Source organism: Centrocercus urophasianus, unplaced genomic scaffold (genome assembly GCF_019232065.1).
Source record: "Centrocercus urophasianus isolate 14NV4802_14NV808 unplaced genomic scaffold, USGS_Curo_1.0 seq_14, whole genome shotgun sequence".
Taxonomy (NCBI): domain Eukaryota; kingdom Metazoa; phylum Chordata; class Aves; order Galliformes; family Phasianidae; genus Centrocercus; species Centrocercus urophasianus.
This window is the reverse complement of record NW_024884586.1, coordinates 22,533,148-22,560,994: the sequence shown is the minus strand read 5'-3', so window position 1 is coordinate 22,560,994 and position 27,847 is coordinate 22,533,148. Positions and strand designations below refer to the sequence as shown.

The following is a 27,847-nucleotide window of genomic DNA, read 5'->3' as shown; positions in this document are numbered from 1 at the left end:
CTTCTGTCATCCCACTCCCACAACAACATCTGTGATGTTTTGTGTAATGGTTAAGCTGATCTTGCTCGCAGCTGATAGGCCCTGAGCCCTGTCCCATTAATTGCTGCTTCAGTCTGGTGTTGGGGCAGCAAGTTATGTTTTGCAGAGATCTCAATTGTATTTCTTAAAATGGAAATTGGAAAGATTCATCCATGTTTCCTTTTTGCACACACATTTTTTGTGTTTAATTGATTGACTCTGTCTAAATTAAACTAATTTCCAGTAAACTAAATAATGTAGAGAAGCTATTTGCAAAACAAAATAAGTCTCTGTGGGTGCAGCCTTTACTGGGCTACCCTACTTGAGTAGACACAGTCAATTCAAGTTGTACAGCGTCTCACACAGGAAAGTCCTGGCTTCTCAAAATATGTCAAATCTATTTTCTTTGATGTCCCAAAGTGCCCCTGGATGGGAGAGAAATGTTTCTGGTTGTTTTATTAGAACCCATGGGCCTGCACTTCCTCTGTTTTGTTGTGTGTTTTGAGTGCATGTGAACACATCCATGTGTGCAGGCAGAAGTGTATATTTTTCCACTCTGATTTAGGATTTGGAAGAGAGGCTCTGCCCATAAATAATTTGAACCCTCATGTAAGAACAGGGGTTGATCTAAATACTTGTCTTTTGGTAAGGCAGATGTATGATATTGGATGCAGCTTCCTAATCCATGTTGAGACTGAAGAAAACAAAATTATCTGTACAGTGAGCTATGGCATAAGGTATAAAGTCTGAAGGTACAGAGCTCCTTATATCTTATATCTGTGCTTGTAGTACATTGTCTTCATATCGGATTTTGCACAGCTCTACAAAAGTGTTTTGATAGTATTTCACTTGAGTTGTCTGAAATTTTTTTGTGCTCTTTTGTGTGTCTTTTCAGCTACCTGGGAATATGTATACCTATGTAGCCTTGCCTAACCTGTCATTTTAATGACATCTTCTGTTAGTCTCTTTCATGACTGCAGCAAAGCCTTAGCATCAGTCTGCAGTTGTCAGCAAGAAATTCTTTAAAACTCTTTTTTTGTCCTCTTTGATTTCTTAGATAACAGAACTGACATTTCCAACCTTTTAATAGCTCTCTTACTACTGTGCTGACTTCTTGTTAGATGCTTTCTACTACTTCTTAGTGTACATATTCTGTTCCCTTCCAGGCCTCTGCTGTGTGCAAATGGCACTGCTGATACACAGCCCAGTCACCGAATCACTGAATGTCTGTGATTGGCAGACACCTCCAGAGGCCAGCTGGACCAGTCTGTGCTCAAGCATGGACACCCAGAGCTGAGTGACTAGGCCCGTGTCCAGGCAGCTTTTAAGTGCCTCCAAGGAAGGAGATTCCACAGCTTCTCTGGGCAACCTGTGCCAGTGCTCGGTTACTCTCACAATAAGAAAGTGATAACTGATATTCAGAGGGATCCTTCTGTGTTTCTGTTTGTGTACTGACACTGGTCATTGCTTGCAAAGAGACTAGCTCCATTTTCTTTGTATCATCACTTTGGATATTTGTGCTCATTGGTAACATCTCCCTGAGCCTACCTTTCTCCAGGCTGAGTAGTCCCAGTTCACCCCTCTTGTTGCTGGCCTCCAAGTTGGCTTGGGGCCATTGATCACTGGTTACTTTTGTGCCCAGCCACTCATCCAGTTTTTGATCCACCTCTCTGCATGGTCTTCCATCCTTCATCTGCTACTCTGTGATGATTTTATGGGATATGTGTCCAAAGCTTTGCTGAAGTATATGTAAACAGTATCTATTGCTCTCATCTCATGTACCAAGCCAGCTATTCTTTTTTTTTTTCCTGCTCCATTTGTTACTTACCTATTAGTCAGATGGCAGAATAGTCTAGTTCATCTTTGTGTGGAGCCTTCAGACAAAAAGCATCTGTAAGAAATTTTATAGCTTGTTTCACTAATTTATCTGCTTGATCCCTCTCATTAGAAGTAGACGCCTTTTATGCAATGAAGCAATGTCCTACTCTGTGATTTTACCATGGACTCCGGTATGCAAAATGTAGGTTGAGAAAACACTACATCTGCTGTTGGTTTACACTGTTCATTAATTGTTTTCCAACAATTTGTCAATAATGTTAATTTTACTTCTTACACCTCTTAGTTTTTATAGATGTTTAGAAGTCTTTTGAGATTTATCTTCTTTTCTTTTGCTTCAATGGCATCAGAAATGGAAATTCAGCTTCCATAATTTCATGGAGTTTTCTTCATAGGAAGAAACTAAAGTGAGCATTTTAACTGTGTTAGTTCAATTTAAAGTTAATGTAATACATTGGTAATGTTTCTCTGGGCTGTTACACAGCTATCTAATGTCTATGACAGTGCATTGACGATGCATCTTAAAATACAAGCTAGGTTTTTTAATGATGTTAAGTGAATGTGATTGAAGAAAACACTTCTACTGTGTTCCCATTTCAGTCTTTCTTTTAAACATGCTTAAAGCTCACAGTACTGCATGGATTATCACTGTTGTGTGATTTATTCTATACTAAATGTAATTTCAGGTATTGAATTATGACTGGTAGAACTGCTTGCTGTATAAATCTATGTGAAGCTCTTTCTCCCAGTGCAGATTACCTTTGATTTATATGTTTTGCACATTTCTTTTCTCTCTTCTCCACTTTGTAAGTTCCTAGGTAAAAAATAAGTCTTGAAACTTATATGCAAGACAGGTTTTATGCTAAAATATGCTTTTTCAAGTCTGCGAGGACAAAATTCCAAAATCTTGTGTATTGATTTATGTTGGATTCTTGTTTTACCTGGATCACTCATAATTAGAACTATTGTAATGTAATGTAGATCACAAGATATCACAATCAAGTTGAGCTCTGTTAGATGTTATGTAAGTATTCAATCTATGGTAGCCTCTGCGTCCAAGGCCTACAGTTATTTAAACAAACAAACAAAACAAAAAGCACTGACAAGATGTAGTGGTTGAGAGTACTCTTACAATACCTACAAAAATTTTATTTCACTTGAGATTTCCTGTTTGTTAGAAGTTGAATGCTACTGTAAGATTTTTCCATGCTTGGGTATTGTTTCTTACTAAGCCTTCTCACTTTCAGTTCCTGGGTTTGCGTGTCTTAGAATTGTTACACGTGCACAGCTTTGCTCTTGGTCTCATTGCCTTTTGGGGAAGGAGTTTCCCTTTGAACATCAGGTAGTGTTTTGTTAGGATAGGTCCTGGATATCCTACTACAGGTGTCCCTGCATGTAGTGGAAATGCTGAGTCATGGCCTGAAACAGTGACTGAGCACCTGGTGGGAAGGCAGGGCCAACCCAGGGCAGCTCAGGTGCATGCAATAACCAGAAGGTGTGGAGCCAGGATCCATCCCTTCTCGGACCTCATTTAGGAGTTGGCAGTTGGAGATTCCTGCCTACCTGAGGCCTTCCAAATGTAAGCAGCTCTGTTCCTTCATTTCTGTATCTGTGGCTGCTGCATTTGGTCTCGTTCTCATTTGTTGTAGCCAAAGACTTTGCCAACCTGCTATTATTATCCCTTATACCATTGCTTGAGCAGGGTACTGAACTAGATCATTTCCAAAGGTTCCTGCCACACAAATCATTCTGTAATTCTTGATAGACTTTTGTTTTCCTCTTAAATTTTAAGTTTTTCTTCTGGCTGCAGTATTCCAGGGATTAAGAGTTTGAGGTGAGAAGCTGAAGATACGAATTACTGTTAGTAGGCTTCTCTTAATGTGGCATTCAAAAGTATATAGCGATTTCCAAATGAATAATCAAACAACTCTCAGTTAATGAACCATAGCAGGTTAAGCAGTAGGTTAACCAATGAATTTCATGTGTGTTCTAAGGTTGGAGTGAAGATTTTTGGATGTATTTTGGATGTAGGGAAAAATAGTATGTGATCCTAAAGTGTAAGTTGTTGAAAGAAAAGGTCTTCTGAAATTGAGGAGCTAACTTTATACTGTGTTGATGTTGGAAGCAGGGGGAGTTGAGTATTCGTTTTAGACGTGTTGAGACGAGTTTACTTTTTGGGATGCTGTCGAGAGCAGAAAATATTTCATTGATCCAGTTCTGCAAATAATCACCTGGGGATATCATAGTTGTTCCAGTAAATGCAACAGTAGAAGTGGAAGATGCCCTAACATTTTGTTTCCCAGCTGTGTAATTACCTAACTGACATAAGAGGCTTGTCTGTGTTCAGCCTTTTAGTTTGTTAAAGTGTGTTTGAATCCCCACAGAGTACCAGGGGGTGAAACCCACGTTCCTTGCCTCTATGGTACTTGTTCAATCTTTAGTATGAATCTATAGGAGCAGCTCTAGATTCTTAGTCCCAAGCCCTGGGTGGATGCTGGTGCTGCAGGTTATGACATTGTGACACACTGCTCTACAGTGCTGTCACACATTTCCCAGCAACTTTTCAGTGAATGTATACTGTACACACCTGGGTGTGCCACTTGCTGTTGTCTTGTGGAGCCTTAGTCTTCTAAGTAATTCAAATGCAGCTGGGTGCTTTGTGAAGGACTAAAGGGTTTGAATTTCAAGTGTATGTGAAAATGCATTATTTAGATGCTACCATACCTTCAGAAACCATACAAAGAGAAATTATCACAAATGTTTATGAAGTATTTCAATGCTGTTAGAGCAGGAGCTCTTGTTTTTGCTAATGTTTAAAGGAAAATATTTTAACATTCAGAAAACTGTGGTATTGCCCAGCCTGGAAGCTTTTGTAGTACACCTGAAAGGTGGAGTTTTTCATTCAGTTTAAGTTAAATGCTAACAAATGCTTTTTTTTTTTTTTTTTTTTTTTTTTTTCTTCCCAAAGAGAAGAAAAACAATAGCCTGTCTTGCTCAGAAGTGTTTTTATTCCCTGATTTCTCTGATGTAATTGTGTTCCTTATGTTTCCATAATGCAGACAACTCCTGTAGGCTTTGAGTTAGTAAAAAGCAGGGAAAAAAACATGGGGGTGAACTCTCCTTCAAGCTTCTATTTAAATACCATATGATTAACAAAAAAATAGTTTTCTTCATCTCAATTTTTAGCTTTATTTGATAAAGAAATCCTCTGTGCAGTTCACTGTGTTTTTAATTACACTTCAATACTTTGTTATCATTTTTTATCTTAATTATAGTTGCAGCTTTGTGTAAAATTGAAGCTGAAGTTGCTCAAACTGATTACTGTCAAGTTTTTTTTGTTTTTTTGTTTTTTTGTTTTTTTTTTGTAATTATACACTGTGTCTTTGGCTTCCTGGGTTGTCATTATTTTTAAAAAATCTGGATAGGAAATCAACCTGAAAAACATGAAGTGCTGAAACAACCTTGACCAGGTCTTAGCTAGCAGGTGGCTTTAGGATAAGACAGTACTACATCAGAATTTCCTGATGAGTTTACAGCATCGTGATGGCACGTGCTCCCACTTAGAATCTATTTTGAGAAATGACAGAAGCACTTTCTTGTAATTAATTTTGTGCTCAAAAATATTGGACTGGAGAAAATATATGAAAAACAAATATTAAGGACTTTCTCAAAGAAATATGGCCTGCTTGTTAGGCAGAACTTTAAAAAACTGTTTTAGGTTCATTGCTGCAGTGCTGTTACAAATCGCAGTGTGCATTTTGTAATTTTAGAGTAGCAGAGCATCTCATCTCTTTGCTAAAGGTTGTTCTTTTGACACAGTTTTCAGTTTATCAAGAAAACAGTTTATTTCAGGCTCAGTGACTGTAAAGGGCAAGTCTTAAAATGGAAGTTCATCAATATGTTGCAGATACTGTCATAGTCGACAACTGTATTTTCCCAGAGTGTAAGGCTTGTGGAAGTGTTTGAGGATAATCTGTGCAATTAATGCTTGTTGACTTGACCTTAATTAGGAGAGTACAGCTTTTATAAATCTGTTAGTTCAGATTAGCTGATAGTATTTTAAACCAAGACATAAAATACAGCGGCATGAAGTGCAAAACATTTGAGTGTGGAAAGCCTTTTGTTATAGCTTTGTATTGCACTTAGAAAGCAGGATAACTGCGTGCACTGTGACATGGGAGTAATACAGGAGGAAGAGCCAGACGAATACTGAGCTAAATATTTTAAATTGGCCATTATTTTTTTTTTCTCATGGACTGGATTATTTTAACTACTTTCTGTGCTGTTTTCTTGCAGGTTTCCCCTTCTCTAGCTGCAGCTAATGCAGTGTGCCAGTAACATACCCCTTATCCTGGAAGGGCCTGTGGGAATTATCAGAATTTGGGAAATGGAGCACAGGGAGGAATTTACTTCACCTAGTTTATTTTTACAAAGTGGAGTTAAGGAATTCTAGGTCTCTATTACAAAGTGAGGACGCTATTAAATGAAGGAGTGCAGTTAGAATAGAATGGTTAAATAGTTTTTATCTTCTTTTTTCCTTTGATGGGATTGAAAGGCTGTTACCTCAAAGTATCAGTTTGCCAGCAGACTGGCATATGAAAGTATATGGTGCTGGGAAATAAAGAAGCTTCCAAAAGAAATCTGATATATATGAAAATTTAAGAAATCTATATTAATATTAAAATCAATATTACTTTTTCTAAGATTCAGTTCAAGGGGATCTGCTGTATTTAAAACTGAGGTCTTTCTTTACCTGGAAGCTGATATTCCAGTTTTGCAAAGCATTCAGTTCTGTACATGAAGATCGAACAAATAATACATTCATCCCTCTGAAGATGGTGGAATTGTACATTTTACAGAGAAAAGAGATTTGTTTGCAAGGTCCTTCCTGACAGCAGGCTTGGCAAGTAATAATTCTGGTAGAGATAGATGACTGACTGAAATCAGAGCATTCAGAGTTACTTCAAAGGTGTGGTTTGTCATGGGTATCCAAATGGAATGGTTTGGTTGTTCTTTGTAAGCAGTTAGCCTACAGTGTTATTCTGAGGTGTTTTGTGTTTTTTGGTGCTTGTGTATATGTGTGTTTACGTGTGTCTGCCTTCTATAGAAAGGTGCAATGTATGCAGAATATACTGAGGAAGGGGAAGGCATAAAGAGAGATTTCATTCATGACTGATAGAATTTCACATGGACTGAATGCAATTGAAAGTTTATTTAGTAAATATTTTGAAGAAATATTCTAAGAACTTGCTTTCCTTTATAAGTTTGGTATTGTTGTCTGTTCTGTTAGGCAGTTAATCTGTTAAGGCTTTCTGGGGGGGACGTAAATGAAGTTTCATGAAGGTGGGTGCTAACTGCCAAGAATCTGCCAGACTGAGCTGTACTGCATTGTAGTGTGATCTGTTTGGCCCCAAAAGCACAGTAACCCTAATGAAACAGAGCCTTGTCCAAGGGAATTCCTGTATTGGAAGAACACATCAAATTAGCTTACTATCAAGTAGAAAACATTTTCAGTGCCATTGTGGCTTGGGGAACTTTTGTCTGTCTGATGTCTATGCTTGGTACTATTTATTTTGCTTTACTCTTTAAGATAAACCAGTAACTACTTTATTATGAAAGTCCATCTTTTCCTGCTACGACTTCCTACTTTGTTGCTAGGTATGCTTCCATTTTCTTTTCCCACTCCTTAGTGTAATGGAGTGCAGTGGCTGCATCGATGCTTGATGACACAAGTTGAAAGTCTGACCTGGTGTCACAGCAGATCTGCAAGAAGCTGCTATTAGGATAGCTGGACAGACATCACAGCAGAGGAGGATGAGTCTGCAGCAGCAGTTTCAGCTCCAAACCCTACTCCTTTTTGCATAATAAACTAGTGAGCTGGAAGTGAAAGTACTGATTGTGTGGGGATGAAGCAAAAAAGTAAGGTTTCTTTCAAAAAGTTTTGAGTTGCTCTTTCAAAGGATGGGATGGTGGCCAATTGGCCTTTCCATCTACCTTCTACAGGTTCACAGTGGCTTGTTCTGACTTTGAATCTGTGTGAATACATTCCTGAAGCTCAGTCCTGGTCTGAGCATTCTATTAGACAGTGGTGTGAAATGTGACCTACCTGAAATGGTGGATCTGCTGACCTTTACTTGTGGAATTGATTGAAATGAGATTAATGCAACTCAGTCAAGCTATGCTCTGCTTTGTCCACCTTTTCCAAGTCTATTATTTTCTTTTGTGTTTCTGAATTTGTTTCCTAGTGGTTACATTGCTGTTATATTTATGTAAATGCCGAGCATAGAAGATTCTCTCTTCTGTTTTGAAGTTAACCCTTGGTTTAGGAGGTGTAAAGCCTGAAAATCCTGAATGTTTATTTCCTGTTACTTCAATGCTTTTCTATTTCATTTAATTAAAATGTATGCTGTTGTCATTAAATCATCTAGTACAATATTCTAGATGGGTTTCATTTTCAATTGAAGATGTTTTTGATTTGTTTATTAAAATGTTCCAACTTTTTTGAAATGCCTGGACTAATTCAGAAGTGCTAAATCTGTTGTTTTAATTGCTATGTATGTTTCTTTGCTGATGTCAAAAATCAACAATTGGTCTGTACAAGTTAATATATCACTATGACTACAACAAGATTGGTTTGTGTGTGTGTGTGTGTGTGTGTGTGTGTGTGTGTGTGTTTGAAATGCTTTGCTTTTACTTCTTGAGGCATAGAATACTGGGAATTATCTCTTAATCAAGTAATTTGTCAGCGTCTTCTATAGTCTTGTAACTTTCGAAGTTTTCATTTTGCAAAACCAGTTGAGGTCTGTTAAAGTAGTGAAAGATCTGTTCACTTTGGAGAGAGAGAATTAATAAAAAGCAAGTAAATGTTGCCTGGCTGGCTTAGCTGTACATGCAGAGCCTTTGTGCACATACAAGGTGTCCCAGTCCAAAGTGTGCATGTGTAGCTGTGGGTAGCTTTCCTCAGTGACAGAGGAGAACAAAAATCAGCTTTTGTCTATGGCTGCTCTTGATCTTTGTGCTTTATTAGTGATTTTTTTGGAGAGATTTTCCATGCTCTTTTTTGTCCTACTTGACTTAATGCCTAAGTTTCCTGAATATCAGATTGTCTTTAAACTTATTTAAAAAAAAAAAAAAAAAAAGTCCTTAGTATATGTTTGAGCCACTAAGGAGAAAAGGCTCACAATATAAAGAGGTGTTGGCACTGTATTTCCAATTCTGTGACTTTCCTGCTTTATATTCTTCTGGCACCTAGTCCGCAGCACGACAAAGTCTTGTGTGTATGTTTTACAAACTTAAGAAGAAGCTCTTAAAGTGCAAAACTTTGTGAGATTAACAATTTATAAATTTACGTTGAGTCAATTTAAAATGTTAATGGCCTTATGTGAGATCAAGGCTTCTGATATTTCAGTAGTACAATTCCCTAACTTTGCTTTATTCATCTTTTGTAATATACAGACTAATTGACTGACCTTATGGTATGAATATCTTCTGGCATCTTCTAGCATCTTTTGCCAGTAGTAATATCAAATGGTGATTAGTCAGTGCTGCGTTTCTTGTATTTGCATTTTTTGATGTGGAGGAGAACACTGACTTCTCACAAGTCTCACCCTTCACTTGAAAATAATCAGACAGCGCATTTTAACTTGTTAGTTCAATTTTCACAAACCGGATAAATCTGTAAAGTGTATAATAAAATCTCCTCACTGGGCAGTCCCAGTTTGGTGTAATTAGACAAATATCACAATTTCTATTCCTTTCCCTAAAATTTAAAAAATAAAATAAAATCCAGTGGCTGGGAGGGGCGCATTTATTTTTTCCTTTTTTGACTTCTTCCTACTGAATACAAATGACTACAATAGTGCCTCAGACTGGAATCTATATAATTTAATGTCATGCTGTAGTAGACGTTAGGTTGCTTATTATTTTTTTCCTTTTCTCAGTTTAACTTCTTACTGAAACAAAGACATTTTAAGGATTTTTTTCAGAAATCTGTCAAATCTAGTGTTTCTATTTTGCTCTTAGTTTGCTGTTTCTTGGTCACTTCTAAACAAAAAATATCACAAGCTTTTTGTAAACATATCTGAAGTAGAATTAACATTCCTTTGCATAGGCTTTTAACTTGAAAGCTATTCAGAAATTATTTGTCATGTGTATGATATCAAAGATCTTCAAGCATGTTTCTTTTGTTATGTGGTGCTGCTTTGAAAGTTTTTATTCTCATAAAATTGCACAGCTATTTATGGTTAGTATTATGTTAAGATTTGGATGTTGGATTTATAATCCTATATGACAATTTTAAAATGTTTCAAAGGTGATGTTTCAGTTTAATGAGAGGCTGCGAGCATGTGGTAAGAAAGAAAATTGATTTGTTTTTGCTAGTAAAAAGTGTTTAAAAGTGAAATACTTCAATGTAGGTATTTACCAGCATTCTTACTTCCATTTAGTGGATTATCTGACTAAGAGTCTTACTGCAGTTGTTGTCTTCCATTAGTTATTTTTCAGCTTTTTGAATCTTTCAGTCGATTTTGATAGAGGTATTTTAGTATGGAAAATTCTAGGCATCTGTAAAGCACCTGAGATTTAACTTGAGAAGAAATGTCCTTATTAAACATCTCATTTGGTACTGAACGTACCTATGTATGATGTGTACCTATGGCTGACAGTGAGCAGTGAAACTCTTTTCTCCAAAACTAAGTGTTGGGTTTGTCTATGGTGCAGTTATAAACCACTCTTGGATTGAATACTGTTATTATTTTAAGGAAACCTGTTGAGCAAACCTGGATTTATACTCTCTGTTCAAGCTCTTGTCTCTCCTTGCAGTTAGTTATTCATGAGTTTTTCTTGATGTTACCTTTATATGGAACTGACACTTTTCCTCCCCAATGTGTTATAGTGTAAAGACAAAATAGTGACTCAGGATTTGTCAGACTTGCTTAATTTACTCTTCTCGTTACTATGCAAACCATTTTTCCCAATTATGGGAAAAGAAATCAAAGTGAGAATATATGGAACTTAAGCAAGTAGCTTAAAGGGAAGTTAGAAAGAGCAACGAAAGGTTTGTGATGCTGTGGATCTGCGTAAAGTTCTCGTATTGCAAGCAGAACTAGAACATGTGCAAATCGGAGCGTTTCAGTTAGCTGGCTACTAGCTGCTTTGTGCAGTGCAGCTTAGTGGTCTCAGCTTTATCTAAATCTGAAGTCTCTTGCAGTGCATTGCACTGTTCTTTGAACCGGCAAACCTTTATTTCCATTCTGTGCAAGCCATGCTGTGAAGGTGTTGTGTTTTGCCCAAAATGGAGTTGGCAGGTAGCCATTGTAAGGGACATTTCTAACCTGAGAACACTCATGTTTTCCCAGTTTGTAATGTAGTACCAGAAGGCCAGAAGTAAAATTTGCCATGTTGAAACTTCGGGAGAATGGAAGTTAGTAGTAATAAAAAGACAAAATACAGAAGGCAAAAATAGATCAGAGGTGCGGTCGAGTCAGAAGTAAAACTAGTAAGGCAGACTCATAATAGACCATTGAGAATCAGTTTGCTAACAGCATAATGCCTAATAATAACTGTAGTTCATGTGTGTAAGGAGCTGAAAGCCTTCCAGAATATTGGTGGGACCTATAGGTGACCAAAAAAATAAAAGGAGTGTTTGAGGAAAATCAAGTCATCAGATGGACTTTAAATGCATTCCTTACACTGATGCGCTGTACAGAGGTTGAGGAAGCAACTACAAATCAGGAGGTCTGAATTCTGCATTGAGCACAGCTCAGAAGTGTGGCAGAGGCTGTCATATTTTCAGCATAACTACTATTGAGAAAGAATTGAAACAACTTTCCCTTGGGCTAATTCTGTTCAGTCTGCTGGAGGTTTTTTAATTTCTCCAATGCCCTCAGTATGAGTGTTATGACATAATAAACTTGTACTTTCAAAATATTTTAGAAGACTCACAAAGAAATCAAACTGCCCCACAATAGAAAGGAAAGCCCTTCTACTTCTTAATATCTGGTTAATAATTAGAAAAGTGTTGGAATAAATTATCAGACTTCTCTGTAGAGATGTTTGCCAGCAAAATTGTGCAGGGGTCTGCATTACAAGCTGTGTAGCTACGTCATAGCTAATGGAAGTAAGAGAATACAAAACAGGTTCTGTACTACTCACCCTTTCTCATACTGAGAGTTGTAGGAGTCATAAATGAAATTTTGTTATTAGTTTTAATTATACATATAATTACAAAGTTTCCAAAGTTATCTTGTGCTGAGATAAAATTTGTGCTTTTGGTCTCTGTACTATTGTTAAGTAGTGGTGATTAAACAATTTTTTAAATAAGTAAATGGACAAAGACTTGCTTTCCATTTTAAGAACCAAGGTGGGGTATCATACCTTTTCTATTTTTGTATAATTTTATAGAGGTTAATGCCAACACTTAGGCTATGAAAAGCAGTCATATAGCAGATCTTAAATAAAATCTATTACCTTTCTGATAGTTCTGGTTTTATGCTTGGCTCCTGATTGGGGTTTAGGAAAGAATTTTCTCGCACTCTAGGTTAAAAGCAGTTGACTATTTTTTTTTTTTTTTTTTTTAGTAGTGGATATAATTATGGTTCTAGGATGATTTGAATTGCTAGCCATGCTTCCATGCGGTAATAAGCTTATCCATCTATGTGTTGTGTGTTTTTTAGATAACAAATCCTAATCTAATTTGGGACCACCAACTGTTATTGTGATGCAGGGAATATTTAGAATTAAGAAGCTCTGTTGCTGTTCAGTTTGCTTCAAAGGTGCTTAAATGCTGCTGTAATTGCACTAGAAAAAAATGTTGTTTAAATGTTTCTACACTTACGAGTAGTAGAGCTTTGTAAAAATTTAATTCTTGTACTTATTTAACACTGTGTTGTGAATTTTTCCATTAGCTTAAATTAAGTAGATCGATACTTTAAGTGGAAGCAAATGTGTAAGCCTTCACAGGATTGTATTTTAAGTGGTGAGGCAGTATGTGAGTACAGTTGGCAGAGCAAGAAGTATCAGCACATGTGGGTCTGCATTACTGTCAGTAATCAGAGCACGTGAGTGGCCAGTCTGCTGTTGCAGGTCCTCCTTTCATCTCAAACTGTAAATCCTACTGTGGATTTCAAATTATGACATACAGCATTTTCTAACTTCAGCAGAAATACACATATGTAACGTTACCTGATCTCATTTTAATGTTTTGTTGATGTTTTAGAAGATACAGTAAATTATAAAGAAATCTGACTAGATCTGAAAAGAAATCAGTAAGCTGTTTAGAAATGAGGACCTTGTATGCTCTTTAGTCTTATTTTCCTAGTACGTTAATTTCTCCCAGTGTAAGAGATTATTCTGTGAGACACCCAGTTGCACCACGGGCTTACACTGTTCTGGTTTTTAGGTACTGGTAACATTTATATGCAGTAACCTTTACAAATTAAGAGTGCATGGTGTTTTTTTTATTTTTAATAAATAGTCAGATGTATGAATATCTGGCTTAAAAATCGTGAGTAACAAAGAAAAAGCATGCGTGATTGCAGAATAACTAGCGAAACTGAACTGGGAAATTGCATTCTACAGATGAAAGGTTGGATTTGAATACACAATTCCCCTCCATAAAGCAGGAAAAACAGTACAGAAAGCATGAGGATGAAGTGAGATGATGAAGGCAAAAAGTATCACTGCATCTCTGACACTTTCTTGTGCCAGTAGTAAAGGAAGAATCTGTGCAAAAATTACCTTAGGCATGAAATTAGACATTTGACTTAGACGTGGTGAAAAACCTGTGCTGTAGGTTTATGTTTGCATAGTATGCATTGATCAATCAACCTCTGACCAATTGTTTCATTTAATCTGAAATACATGTAAATAAATTAGAATTAAATAAAATTGCAACAGATCTGTTGGAAGGGATCTATGAAGATTGAGTCCAACTGCCTGACCGCTTCAGGGCCAACCAACACTTAAAGAACTTTATTGAGGGCATTATCTTAACTCCAATCACACTGAAAGACATGAGGCATCAACTGCTTTGCTAGGAAAGCCTATTTCAGTGTCTGAGCACCATCAAGGCTGTGCATTTCAGAACTCTCGGGCAAACCTTGGCACATTTACTCCATCTGCAGCATCATTCTTTCTGGAGATTTTGTCGGAAAATACAAGTCTTAACCAGAACAGGGCTGCACAGCATGTTGGCCATCTGTAAACACTGGCTTTTTGCCTTCTGCTACAGACTTTACCCTATATTTGGCAAGGAAGTAGGAGAATTCAGTTCTATTTTCATCAAGTAGTAGAAATTCTTGCCAGTTTAGCAATAGATGGATAGAAGGCTTGGCACTACTTTTGATGCCCATTCTTTTGCTTCCATTCTTGGCCTGGAGTTTTTGGCAGTATAGGCTTCCCATGCTGTGTGTAACCATCTTTTTACTACAGTTTGGTCTGTAGATGTGGGGGAAAAATTCGTGGGGTAGGTATCACTTATTCAATGGGCAACAGGTTTGAGTCTGCTCAAAATAGGTGATTTAAAAAAAAAAAAAAAAACACAAAAAAACCACAAACAAAAAGCAAAAACAAAAAAAAAACACAAAAAACCACAAAACAAACAATGAAAAACAACAACAAAAAGAAACCCTGCATAAACCAACAAATGCAACAGAAAAAGCAACAAACCCCAGGCATTTTTTACTCAAACATAATTCTTCAAAATATTGTGAATTCAGGTTTGTTTTTTGAGGTATAGTTTTCAGCTGAGAGATAACAAAGTTAGACCAGTTCTTAGCCTATAATAAATTTTGCCATTGTAAATTTGCTGGAGTATGGGAAGTTTTGTGAAAGGAAGCTGGTGTGTTTCAAGGAGATTTGAAGCTTCAGTTCAGTGCAAGAAACCAACTGAACAAAGAGAGCTTATTTTTCTTTATAGTTTGTTGTAAAGGTTGGTGTTTTATCTAGCAATTTGTTTTCTTACTGATTTGGGGCACTGCCATGGAGATTGTGGAGAGCGAAGTCTAGAGGATATATTGTTAGACAATCTCCTTTCCTTTTTGGACCTGGAAAAAGACTATTTGGACACTGTAATTTGCTTGTAGTGCTTTTTCTGATATTTTTTTTAGGATCTGTGTTCTACAGATGATGAAGGGCTTCAATTTAAAAAACAACTCTGTTCTACTCATTCTGATTAATATTTTGTGGTTAAGCTAAGACATGATGTCTAAAGACTATTTGGAGAGATGGGCATGTGTGAATTATGGAACTTCTTACAATGCTAAACACACCTGTGGCATGTTTTAAATTTTCAAAGTGGCTGAAGTTTAGAAAAACTTCATAAACCTGCAGACATTTTGCAATGTCTACATATAAAATATCGTTGAAATAGCTTAGGTGTGACGAGACACAAAGATTTAATAATGTCTGTAAGGAAGAATGGGTAGCTGTTGTACATCTGTTGCTTTATTCCTTTATTTTTCTTAGAGTTATTGAAGGTAGAACTGTGAGAGGTTTTCAGCAGCTTTCCAGAGCCAGATGTGTATTCAGTAAGCCATGAACACAGCACTTCTGGACTTCTGTTCAGCCTTGAGTTGTTACCATGCTGACCAGTCTGCACAGTGCTCAGCTGTGCCTTGCCTGTAAGCAAATTGGTGATGCTTCTGGAAACCATTGCTATAAGTTATGGGAAGGAGTTGCTAAAGGTTGATGATGAAGTTATTTTCTGCTGTAATGTGGCTTTACATGTTTGAAAGTAATTTTAAGTTTACCAGTTAAAGAAAGGTCTCAGTGGCATTTACTCATTCTGTATCACAAAATACTTCTTAACCATCACAGATTGGGTATCTGGCAAAGTGCTGTATGATGACTCTTAGCTAGAGAAGAATACCAAAAATGCTTCCTGGCTTTTTAAAAATCTCTGCAATCACCCAGACTCAAGCCTTGTTAACCTATTTTCCAAGGATGACTGAGTTTCTTAGTAATGGATGCATCTTTAAAGTAATTTATACAGCAGTGTACAGTTACAGAGGGGAAATTATTTCCTCCCTAGAAAAATGAGCAATTGTTGTCTCTGTAGAGTTTGTAGAACAGTGAACTCTGTCCTATTTAGATTCACTGAAGTTGCTTGAATGGCGCATCTGAAGGTCTCATGTCCAGCCTCTTATCACTGTGTAGGGCTTGAAAACATGTTTCAGACAGCTTTAAAAAACTGGTGTTTCTAGTCACACTGGCAACACTGTGCTTCTGCTAATTAGAAAAAATCTGAATTTCCTGCTTGCTTGAGCTGAATAGTATCAGTAATCATTAGATTTTAAAACTTCGTATTTGAGGAAAATTGAATAAGGAAAAAATTTGAGCTGTAATTGTCTGGAAAAAAAGGAGTGAACTCATCTAGCTCCTGGTGTTGGTATAAGGAAGCCTGTATGATTCTGAATGGCAGAAAAATAAGTGGTAATTTCATCATGCTGGAGGCTAACCAAAAACTTAACACCTGACGATGGTCATAATCAATGTATTAATACTCATTTTAAAGAAAGAATATTTAGATTTTATTGTCTGTTGGATCCTATTCCAGAGAAGCTTTACTAATGACTCTCTGTTGACAATAGAGACTTGTGATCCCAGGAGCATCAACTATCCCACAGACGTGACTGTTATCTTTGTACTTAAAGCAAAACCACCAAAACACACAAGTGGGATACTTCCTACTGAATTATATTTCTGCAACATAGCAGGCAACTAGATATTTTTCATGAATCAGACCTTGTGTTCCTGTTGAGACCAGATGACCTTCAGAGGTCCTTTCCAAACTTAACCTTCTGTGATTCTGTGTGTTAGTTGGTTAGTAATGAAGTTCCTAAATCAGCTGTAAAATGAACTTGTTGTACTGACTAGCTAGTTAATAATACTGGTGGAAAGTGTTCTTTGTGTAAACATTCAGTGGTCAGACAACTTGAATTTGAACTGGTAGGTCTGATAAGGATTACTGATGGGATGTAATCTGATGACCTGCAGTTACAGATGCACTTCATATAAATATTTTTAAATAAGATTTTTTTTCAGTCAGATAACTTTATTTTATTTGTTTTTCATATGTTTCTACCATCTTTTTCCCCCCCCCTTGTTCTTCTGTCCCTTGTACTGCTCTAGTGTACTTAAATTACACTTGCCAAACCTGTCTACTGCTGCAGACTCTTCTTAGGTTTACTTTGCCATTTCTAAAGAATGTTGTTGTTTTTGGTTTTTCTTTTTTTTTTTTTCCTTTTTTTTTTTTTTAATAATCACTTCAGATTTTTTATTTTTAATTCACTGAAATGGTTGACATGGACAAAAATAGCCTTCTGATTCACGTAGTATTACTTTTGATTATTTTTTAAAAGCAGGAACAGAGACAGGAGAGGCTGTTGGATGCCAGACTCTCATGGGAGCTGTTGAGAGTCCAGAGCAGCCTTTGCTGTATTCTCAGTCTTGTTCAGACTGTCTTTTTCCTGAAGTAACTACAGCTTTTACAGATACAGCTTTCTCTTACATAATATTCAAAGCAACTGGTAGTAGATCTTATTCATGGTGGAGACCTTGACAAGTAAAGCTTTCTATTCCAGTATCATTTTCTAATGCTTGGTGTTAGTTACATCTTTGCAAACATGGGCGAAGCTCTAATTATGGATAGTAAATTAGGCTTTACAACCTCCAAGCTGTTCCAGGGACATGACTAATATTTTAATGGAAATGCTACTAGAAATCACACAACAGGGATGTGAACCAAACTCAGTGAATGTTAGTACAGGGATTAGTATTTCTGCTCTGATTTTTCCAAGAGTACATGGCATGTCTTATACAGAATATCTCCTGGGCCACTGAGTCACTTTTTCATAACAAACCCTGCTTTCCACATCCCACAGTGGGCTAACATCAGCTTTAGAACTCTTTTTTTTTTTTTTTTTTTTTTTTTTTTTTTTTTTTTTTTTTTTTTTTAATTATTTTACTTCATTTTTTCTAATTGCAAGGGTTAGAGACTATTGGTTGTATCCGGTGTGATTTATTGCAGGCAGAAAGAATGCACTTTAATGAAATTTGATTAAGAGTTGTCTCTGAAAATTAACCTGGAGTGTCTGGAAAGGCTGAAGGTGAAAGTGTGGCATAAAAAATTCCTTCTTTTTGTAGCAATTGCTGTTCTCTATCCTGACTATTGGATGTATGTTCACATATCAAGGCCACCCCCAGCTTGTGTCAGCACATCAATTTGTGTGGAAGCAGAGTAAGTTGGATTTGTTTACTGTTTCAGACTTTTTTTTTTTTTTTTTTTTTTTGAGATCTCAGTGACTGTGTTTGGCTTATTGGTTGCTTATAATGTTACTGCAGAATTGGTGCAGATTAAGGGGCAGTGGGAAGAGGCAGGAGTTGGAAGTGAAGCTGATATTTCTGCTGAAGTTACAGAGCGCACTTAGGGCTTTGTTCCTTGGTGAGGAAAGCCATCACTGCAAACTAACTGAACAAAAGACTTTGCCCATAAAACTTAACACTGTAGTGCTTACTTCATCTGATTAAATATATCCACTGATTTGCAGGTGACAGTGAATCCTGGAAACACTGTTAGAGTATCAGGGTGTGCCAAATTCTGTTTGTTCTTACTAAAGCAGCATGTGTAGTGTACTTCTGTTCTTCATAGTGTGCTAAATGGCAGAACTGCTGTCCATCAAAGGTATAGCTACTCTGAACTATAAATGAGAGGAAAAAAAAAAAAGCTATTTGTTTTTATATTGTCTGTAGTTGGTGAAAATGCTTGTCTCTAAGCTCCCTGTTGCAAATGTCTTTCAAGGACATGCGTTCCATATAGACAGTTTGGATCTAAGGGCTTTCTGTCAGAAGCAAACGAAACCAACTTTGAAGCAGAACAGAAACTGTGGTAAAGAAATAGCAATTTGTTTTTGACACAACTGCTCCTAGAAAATGGTCTTTAACAGGTTTTGCACAGAATACTTGAAATACTGTGTTTGTATTTGATGTTTGAGAACATATGTCAAAGAAGAGAGTTGCCCTTGTTTATTTCTCTTCACAGGACTTATTCATATTAGTAAGATTATTCCTTTTTATTCTACCCTAATTCAACTTTTGAGACATGCTCTTTTTTATTCCAAGAAGCATGCATGTCCCCTTCTTTCTTCAGCTAGTATGGCCTCATGAGAGTGTGAGATTATATTCTTTATGACTTTTTAAAAATTGCTTGCCTTGCTAAGATGGTCCTCTGACACTGAATTATTACATTATATTATTTATTTCCAGAATACAGGAAGTTTTCATCATTGCTTTGTTTTCTTAAGCATTTCATTAGAAATGCATTCTGTAGTGCTTTCTTTATAAGCTGGAGGGACATGGAGCCTTTCTTTCTGAGTAGTAATGAAAACACCAAACCTCTATTTAGGCATCATTTTTTCTCCATTTTGAAGCCAAAACAGGGGTTTAGCTATTGATAATTCTTTGAAGCAGGTGGTCTTGAGAGGAATTTATTTCCTTCCCTTCAAGAAGTGCAAAATTGAGATTGAGGGGAGGTTACAGGTCAGTTTTATTTCACATCTAGCTTATTTACTGTCATGGTGGTTTTTTTGTTGTTTTGTTTTTGTTTTTTCAAAATGAGTGTTTTGAAAATATATACAGAAATACAGACAACCTGGAGTAGGAAGGCATGACCCAAGGAGTTACTAAGAGTAGCTCTTTGGAGACGTTCCTTTAGACCCCCATGTGTTGGTTTTGTTTTTTTTTTTTTTTTTGTTTTTTTTTTTAGGATATCTTTCTCCACAGATCTCTCGGTTTGAAAAAACAAACAAAAAACATGTTAAGTCATACATCCTAGCAGGCAGAAGAGCTCTTATGTTATCAGTGTTCTTGCGTGCTTTCTTAAAAATAAGACGCATTTGCATAAGCATCTCAAAACAGATGACTTTGTGTGGGATAGAAAAGTTATAAATAGCTTTCTGCATGCTATTGCTTTTCTTCAGATTGTATTCTTATTTTGTCATCAGATAGTCTTCAAGAACTTTGTTTATAACAATTCAGATCAAACTTTTGAATCGTGTATTCATGTTAAATTGTAGTAATAAATATGGGTAATACTTCATGTTAGAAAAGGTAAAAATATACACAGAACAAAAATTGTACAGATTGCAGAAAAGTATTCTGGGAGTGAACTTCCCTTCTATGTGCTTCATAATAATGCTATATATAAAAGGCTTAGTGAAACAAAATCTTAAAATATTTATTAGAGAATTCGGTGTATCAACATCAGAACTGTCAAGCATTAGAGGGTAAAGGAGCTAAATTTGTTAGTGATACAAAACTACTGCCAGTTAGAAATAATTTGGTACTAAATAGAACATAGATTGTCACGTTTTACCAATTCTCATATGCTTCTACTTCACTGTCGTGATCTTTGAGAAATCAAGAGTGTCTGAGAACAGGAAAATCAGTTTCTTACTCAATTCTTTGCAAATTTGTTATATTTTTTTTAATTTCTGTAGGTCATAGCCATTAAACATGAAATGCCCAATACCAAGTATCTTCCAAAATAACTTTGGTTCATTTTGAAAGCTATATATTGGATGTTGCAAACTGTTGAATTGCTTTTCCTTCTGGTTTATTGGTGCCTTGATGTGAGAGTTTCTGTGCTTATATTGCACACAAGTGTTTCCTTTCTGTGCTTTTGAGTTTTGTCTTACTGAGCATCTCCTTTGTCTTGTACTGCAGTAGTTTGGAGCTACATGAGATTGTGGTTGTACTGTAACTGTTTGTATCTAAGCTTATTTGTTTTCAGTAATTATGATATATACCTCAGTATTTTGGATTCATTTTTTACATTAACTATCTTTGCATCATTTTAAAGTATATCTGAAGGAGAGATGTTTATGCTGGTGTTGCAAGAATGCAGTTGGACCTGCCATTGGGAATTCGTTTGAATTTTATTTAAGTTGGGGGATAAATTTTTTTTGTTTTGCCTAACTGTATGTAAATCTCATCATTTGTATAGTGTGCATACTTTTGAACCAATTTTGAATGGAGAAGACAGTAAATTGTGTAGAAAAGGCTTAAATCTTTTCTCACACAGTAGCAGGGGAAAAACTGTCCTTATTCCCAGTAGCCTTTCCTTCAAATCTGAAGCATGTTTATTACTGAAACAACTTGCTTACATTGCTCAAAGCAAAAGAGGTAAGAGGACCTCTTAGCTGGGGTAAAATGACCTTTCCAAAAGAGGTAACAGCTTGTATTTGAGGGAACTCTAAGTACTGTTGCATCCAAAAAGCAGATCGTGTCAATTGGTGTTCACTTTGTATGACACCACCTCTTTCGTAGTGTTACGCATTTGATTTTTGGACCTGAAGTGTCATACAACTTCGATGTCATGTTAAGTAATTGTTTTATTTTAACTTTATCCTAATTATAAAGGGAAGAAAGACAGGAACTCAATATACTTACGGAGTTACAATGTCTTTCACATTTATGTAAACCCTTCGTACATAGAGTGACTACTTAAAATGAAGAATCAGGTACTGTAATAGGAGAATTCCACAACAGATTTTTGGTTTTAGTTCCTGCTCTTTCATATTTAGGGAATTTGATGAATGTATATAATTGTTGGTAGAATTGGTAAGCAAATGGCTTAAAGAATGGTCAGATAACAGCGCCAGTGTCCAACAGAAGGGCTAAGATGGCTGTATGGAAGGCATAAAATATCAGGCAATCACTGTGCAGCTTGCAAGAAATGTATTGTTTTAAGGGATTTGGGGATCTGTGTGATTTACACAGGTTCTGATTTCCCCATCTTTAGCATTACGACTTCAGAAGAGAGTTAAGTGAGTATCAAAATGGCTGTACAACATAGTTTTCATTGTGTTAGGGTAAAGTTTTAATAAATGATGATGTATAAATAGATGCTTTTTGTACACAGCAGAATGATCTTATTTTCTGTGCAGGTGCTCTGTTTTTCTTTTATGACATTTGTGTGTGTCAGTTTATCCTGCAGACTCTACCTATAGCAGCACTCTTTTTAATTACACTGAGATATTACAAAAAAAAAAAAAAAAAAAAAAAGGCTATGCAGAGGGCCTATTTCCTATTCATGAAAGTGTTTCTACTATGTATTTGTAAATTCAATCAGTAGTAAATTTCATTGGACGCCTACACCTGCACGTGACAATGTTGGTGATTCTAACAACTATTCAACTATACTTTAAGACAGTTTCAGAAATATTTTATTGATACTACTGATTTGCAGGCTGTGTGTATGTTTAGAGTCTTCTTTAGAGTCCTCTTGTCTGATTTGCTCTAATAGAATATACCTGTGAATTTCTACCATCACAACTGTTTCTATGGAAATTAATTATGACAATACTCAATGAATAAAATGTGAAATTCATGATGACTTTACAGGTAGAACACTTGCTCTCAATCTTATTGATTGGCTTGATTAATGGGAAACTGAAATCATGAATCTTAACAACATTGTAGTAAAGTGTTTGAATGATTGTTTGAGTTCCCTGATTCTTTCAGTAGGTTTGCCTGCTTTATCCTTGTTTGTGTAACTAAAATTCAACCTGCAGCACCCTGTGTAGGTCTTCTGAACTTCAGATGTCTTGGCAATGTCATTAACTGTTGGAAGAGGAGTTGTGGGAAACTTGGTAGGAAAACCAGCAGAGGAATTTGAAGACGTCTTTGGATTAGTGAGGATATGCTCAGTCCAGGTTTAACACTTATAAAAACAAAGGCAATCCACCTCTTCATGTTTGTTCCAAGTACGCAGACTATAGAAAATTCCAGACCTTAGCTGGATGTCTAGCATATGGCAATTTCTAAAATCTGAGGTAGTCCCTATTGTTCAGAACACTAGAATTTTTCTAAGTATCATGCTTGTCATTTCACTTACAAGATCACTTCAGCCACATAGGGAATTAATTTTACAATCTGGACTGTATAGCTGGGCTATTTCACCAATCTGTAGTTAAATATTTCCCTAACTATTTTTAGGGGGGAATCATTTTTAAGTGGTTGCATTTATATCCATTTTCATGTTGAGTATGAGTTTAGCAGAGGTGGAATATAAAGCAGATAAGGAGAATTGATGTTTCACATTTACAGGAATGGCATTCTCAGGAGACCAGTTTACAGTTTCCACTGATGATTATCAGCAGCAGAAACATGTGATCCATTAATGCCTTTATGTCATTGGCAAATGTCTTGGCATTTATACAGGTTAGAAGGAGAAACTGTTCTCTCAGGCTGTCCACTAAACGGAGTGCATTACACTCACCAGATTGATTTCACCTTGCTTGCTTAGAAGTTGAGCATACTTTCATAGATCTGGTCTTTCGTGGATCTGGTGGTTCAGTATCTTCTTTTAGCCATGGAATGTTCCAACTGTTAATGTTTTATGTGACTTGAGAAATTATTGAATAAACTCACAGAAGAAAAATCTGTGAGTACTATTAAATGATGCTTCTTGCTCAGGAATTTCTTAAAACCAGAAGATTGTGAAGCTAGGAAAGTATCTTTGACTTTAGGAAGAGATGGGGGTAATACATCATCAGGCATTGGTACGAGGACTGGCGCAGTGATACCTTGGTGCTTGCTCCACCCTGACAGAGAGGGAAAGCTCCCTCCAGCGGACTGCAGAAGCAGGTTTGACAATGTGAGGTATGATCCAGGCAACAGGTCTGCTTTGCCCTAATTAGGGCTGCAGTGATTAAGTGGAAAGTCACTCAATATATATCACATGATCACTGCTGTCTAGGAAGATCTGCACCTTGATGCTAGTTTCCCACTTTTCTGATCCTAAGTTTCAGTTTCTTGTACTTCAGTTTCTCTGCAGCAGTTGCCTTGCAAGAAGAGAACCCAATCTTAATTTTTCCTCACTGTTTTTGCCAGATCAGTACCCAAATTTGCATTTCTGACCCTGTTGACTGGGGAGGTTCAGTCTGATGTGACATTACTGGCAGCTAGCTCCTGCTGGCCTGCCAAGGTCCTGCTCCTCAAAAGGTGCCTGATTCGTAGCTGTGAATTTTTGTCTGTTCCTCAGATAACTCTGCATTCTGGCTGTGAAATCCAGCGGTTCCTTATGGCGCTATTGGTAATTTCTGACACTACTCCCTCACACTAGTGCCCATCCATTGGCAGTGTCTCATGTTCTATGCAGCTTGCTGTGCTCAGGCCTCAGCCTTGCTGGCAGCCTTGTTGTTTCCCTGCAGCCCTGCTGGGAGGAGATCCATGCCCCTGGGGGAGGTCTGCATGCCCTCTCTGCCCACACCATCAGAGCTGTGCGGCTGGTGTAAGTCTCTGAGGAGCTGTGTGATCAACAGCCACAGAAGAGCCTTTGCTCTCACTGCTGTAACTGTTCTTAGTAAAGAAACTGTGCTGTGAGGGAAGCATCAACAGTGGCAAAGGAAGTAGTTTTAAGATCGGTGGAATTGCAAGTGTTCATGATTGGACAGGATGAAGTAATAGAAATAATTTTAATGTTGCCACTGAGATTTCATAATTTAACACTTTGTTCAGAACACTGAGTGCCCCTTTCAGATATGTTTCCCTAAGGAATGAGATTGGGTGGGTAGGTTTCTCTCTTGTATGCTGCAACAGGAAGGGGAAATAGGAGCAGATTCCAGTAAGAATGTAATCCTGATAACAAATATCGCTTACGTGGAATTTAATAAAAATTGCCTTGGAAAATGTGTAATGTAATTTATTTCAGGAAGATTGGAGAGTTGCTATTAAAATATTAGGTAAGAGATGATGATAACAGAGATATGAACCCACTTAAACTTTTATTTATAATATTTACAAAAAAATTTTTTAATAAATTCATAGGCGTTACCAATTGTCTCTTGTGACTATAACCACAAGTGATGTGTGAGCCTAGTAATTAAAAATTGTCAGGATTCAGAAATCAGTCTTAGTAATTTGCAAACTTTTTCAACTAAACAGATGTGTTCTTGTTTGAAATCCATGTTGTGTATAATACAGTTTTCATCTGTAGAATGTGACTGTGTGAGATATATAGATCTGAGACATAATTTTTCAACAGAGCTGCTGGTCAGTGACATCAACAGATAAGGATTTTATCACAAGAGAATGCTAGCAGGGAATAGTAGTTTCCAAACAATGCAATTCTACTACTGCATTATTAACTAGTGACTTTATGGTGGGGTACAAGTTAATATACCACTTCACAGCAAATGAACCCTGGCACAGTGTTTTTATGTTTGCTGTAATGTGCTCAAAGTAGTTTTACTGAGTTTGGGGATATATACTATGGAAACAGAAAGGAACTCCCTATATAGTCTTTTCTCATGTGCTTGTGTATTTTGCATTAGTCAAAATACTGTTGGAAGACAAGTTGGAAGTTGGAAGACAATTCAGTGTTTTATTAAGAGATGTAATGGTATCTGTTAACTAGTATGCCCTTTTATTTATGATGAAATCTGAGATGGATGAAAGGGATTTGTTTGCATACGCATTTTTAAGAGCACTTGCAGAAAGCTTCTGTTATAGAGCTAATGAATTATTTTTCAGATAGAGAGGATAAATAAATTCGAGTGCAGTGAACTATGACTTCTGAACAAGTTTATAGACACTAGTGGTAGGTTACTGGCAGTTTGAGAAAAGAATAATAACAAAATAAATCCCACAGTTCCGCATATTACGTGTTAGAAAGCATTAAGGAATAATTGTACATTCGTTTGCTTTGATTTCCTTTATGCCTAAGTGAAATTTCCTGATCAAAGGAGAAAAACACTGTACTTTTTGTATGTATTACCCAAATTGTTTTCAAATCTTTAAGCATTCCATCTGCATTATGACAGAACTGTTCATTCTGTGCTGAGGTGAAATAAAAGAATAAACATCTAACTAAAAATCTAGCACCTTTATGGGCTGTTTGCATTCTTGCTTGCTGCAGGAGATCCGAGAATGCTAATGGTGTTTTATTGATTGCAGTGAACGGCTGAATGTTAATAACTGACTGCTGGCGTGGCTCAGAAAAATAGCACGAATCACCACTTGGCTGCTAAGATGGGAGATTTTTTCTGACAGTGTAACTGTGTAATACTTGTTTAGATCCGGGAAGTGAATTAAAGTTGACAAACTGAGAGACGGGAAGATCCCATCTCCTTCAAAGACACAGGCTATGCTTTTGTCTTCAAGTCTTTTGCTCTTAAGACTGCATCCAGCAGATCTGATACTTTCTGTATGTCAAAGTTTCCTTATTATATATGTTCTTAAAAAAGAAAAGCTTTAGGGATGCAAAGCTCCTGCTGTGACTTCATTGTTCCTATTTAAAGGAAAAAATTCACTTGTTTCCCAAAGTATTGACTGACTTATGGATATGCCACAAGAGTTCAGAGGCCTTTAATGAGATTTTTCAGGAAAAAACAGGAATATAAAATCTGAGATTTTAAAGAGGACTTAACCGAAGCCATATTCAAACCCCAGTCACCTTCTAATTTTTTTTGCATGTGTTTGTAGAAAATATAATGGAGGTTCTTGAAAGTTCTGGTAGTGGTGCAGCAAATACCTGCCTTTTTCAATCTAGCTGACTATTAATCTAGTCATACTTTGTATTCTGTTCAGGACCTGGAACAAAGCGCAGGTATGCATTTGTTGTGTAACTTAGATGCTAAAATTCACAGCTGTGTCATTAGCAGATATCAATCTCACATCTGTAGAATCACTTCTTCACGTTTTTGTTTTATGCCTTATTTAGAGAGAAGTCTTAGCTATTGTAATGAACACTTCTGTTCAGCATTTGTACTGAGAATTTCATTAATTAGTCATCTTGCTATTTTTGAAGAAGGAATCTTTAAAATTTGACTTCAGGGAAAGGAATCTCTTGTAGCAGCAGATGCTCTGCCTTGTTAGTAATGTGTTTTTCAAATGTGTTTTACGGCTCTTGACTGAAAAAACAGGATTTTAGAGGATGACGTGAAGGAAAGAATAGTGCTGTCTGTCATTGATTCTTATTTCAGACTTTAGTTCAGGTTGCAGCCTGCTAACTCCTTACATCCTATTACCTTCCTACTTTTCAGCATACTGTTTACTAATTTGGCTATGAGCGTTTGAGGTTATAGCTGTTACTGTGACTCTTTCCATTTAGTAATAGAAATCACAAGCAGTGTAACATTTATTACACTCACTGCTCTTCATTGTATGCGTGTCAAGAAATGGCATGACTGATTTGTGCCCAGAACTGCCATCATCCATCAGTCAGGTGGATAAAGCACTTGAAACAGCTTGGGTGTGGGTGAGCAATCTCTGTCTACGGTGGAAGTAAGTTTCAGTCCTTATTTTGTGAAAGAAGGTGCATAGAAGAGTAATCACTTCCATGTCATAAGGGCAAGTGGTGTGTAATGGGTATGTTAGGTGCAAAAGTGCTTTCAGACTTTTGGGATGGCAAGAAGGTAGGTGCCCCTCATTCTCTATGGCTGGTGGGAGTTGGTTTGACAAGGGGCAGACTTGGATATAGAAAAAGAATTTAAATTTTCCAACCTGACTAACTCATGGATTTTCTGCCTGGGGGCAGATGTTCTCTGATTATGTTTCACTAAAAAGTGAGGTGAAGAATTAAATTTTCACTTAACAGCTGCCTGTCCATAAAGATGTTTCTGTCATTAAAATTTAATACCAGCAAAGATGTGATTATCTGTGGACATTAAGCAAACTCTGCAACATATATCATTGCAGAAGTATCCTTTTAATTTGCTCGCCTGTCACTGAGTGGGTTATTTTGTATTTCTTTCTCTACATCGTTTTTTTCTTAGCTTAGGGAATGTGCACCGAGTACACTCTGATTTGATCTAGAGAATCCCTTTGTGGTATTGCAGCTGTAGAAGAAGCAATAAGACCGAGACAGATTGCACAAGGAGGATTCCCCCAATACAAATGCATTTTATACTACCTAACCCATTTTAGTCATTTATTTTATAAAATTCCTTTGTTGGCAGAAGCACAGTTTTGCTGCTGTAATTACAAATGTGCT

General features: G+C 36.7%; 1 protein-coding gene across 15 annotated transcripts in view; it reads left to right on the top strand.

Moving 5' to 3' along the window:
- GPHN (gephyrin) overlaps nt 1-27,847 on the top strand; it is a 308,827-nt gene that overhangs the window by 59,618 nt on the left and 221,362 nt on the right. For 8 of the 15 annotated variants that reach the window (XM_042814426.1, XM_042814421.1, XM_042814428.1 and 5 more), the window contains one exon: nt 17,998-18,091. The exons of the other annotated variants lie outside the window; for them this stretch is intronic. In XM_042814426.1, the coding sequence (XP_042670360.1) occupies nt 17,998-18,091 (94 nt within the window). The remainder of the gene's footprint in view (nt 1-17,997; nt 18,092-27,847) is intronic. 15 annotated transcript variants of the gene reach the window in all.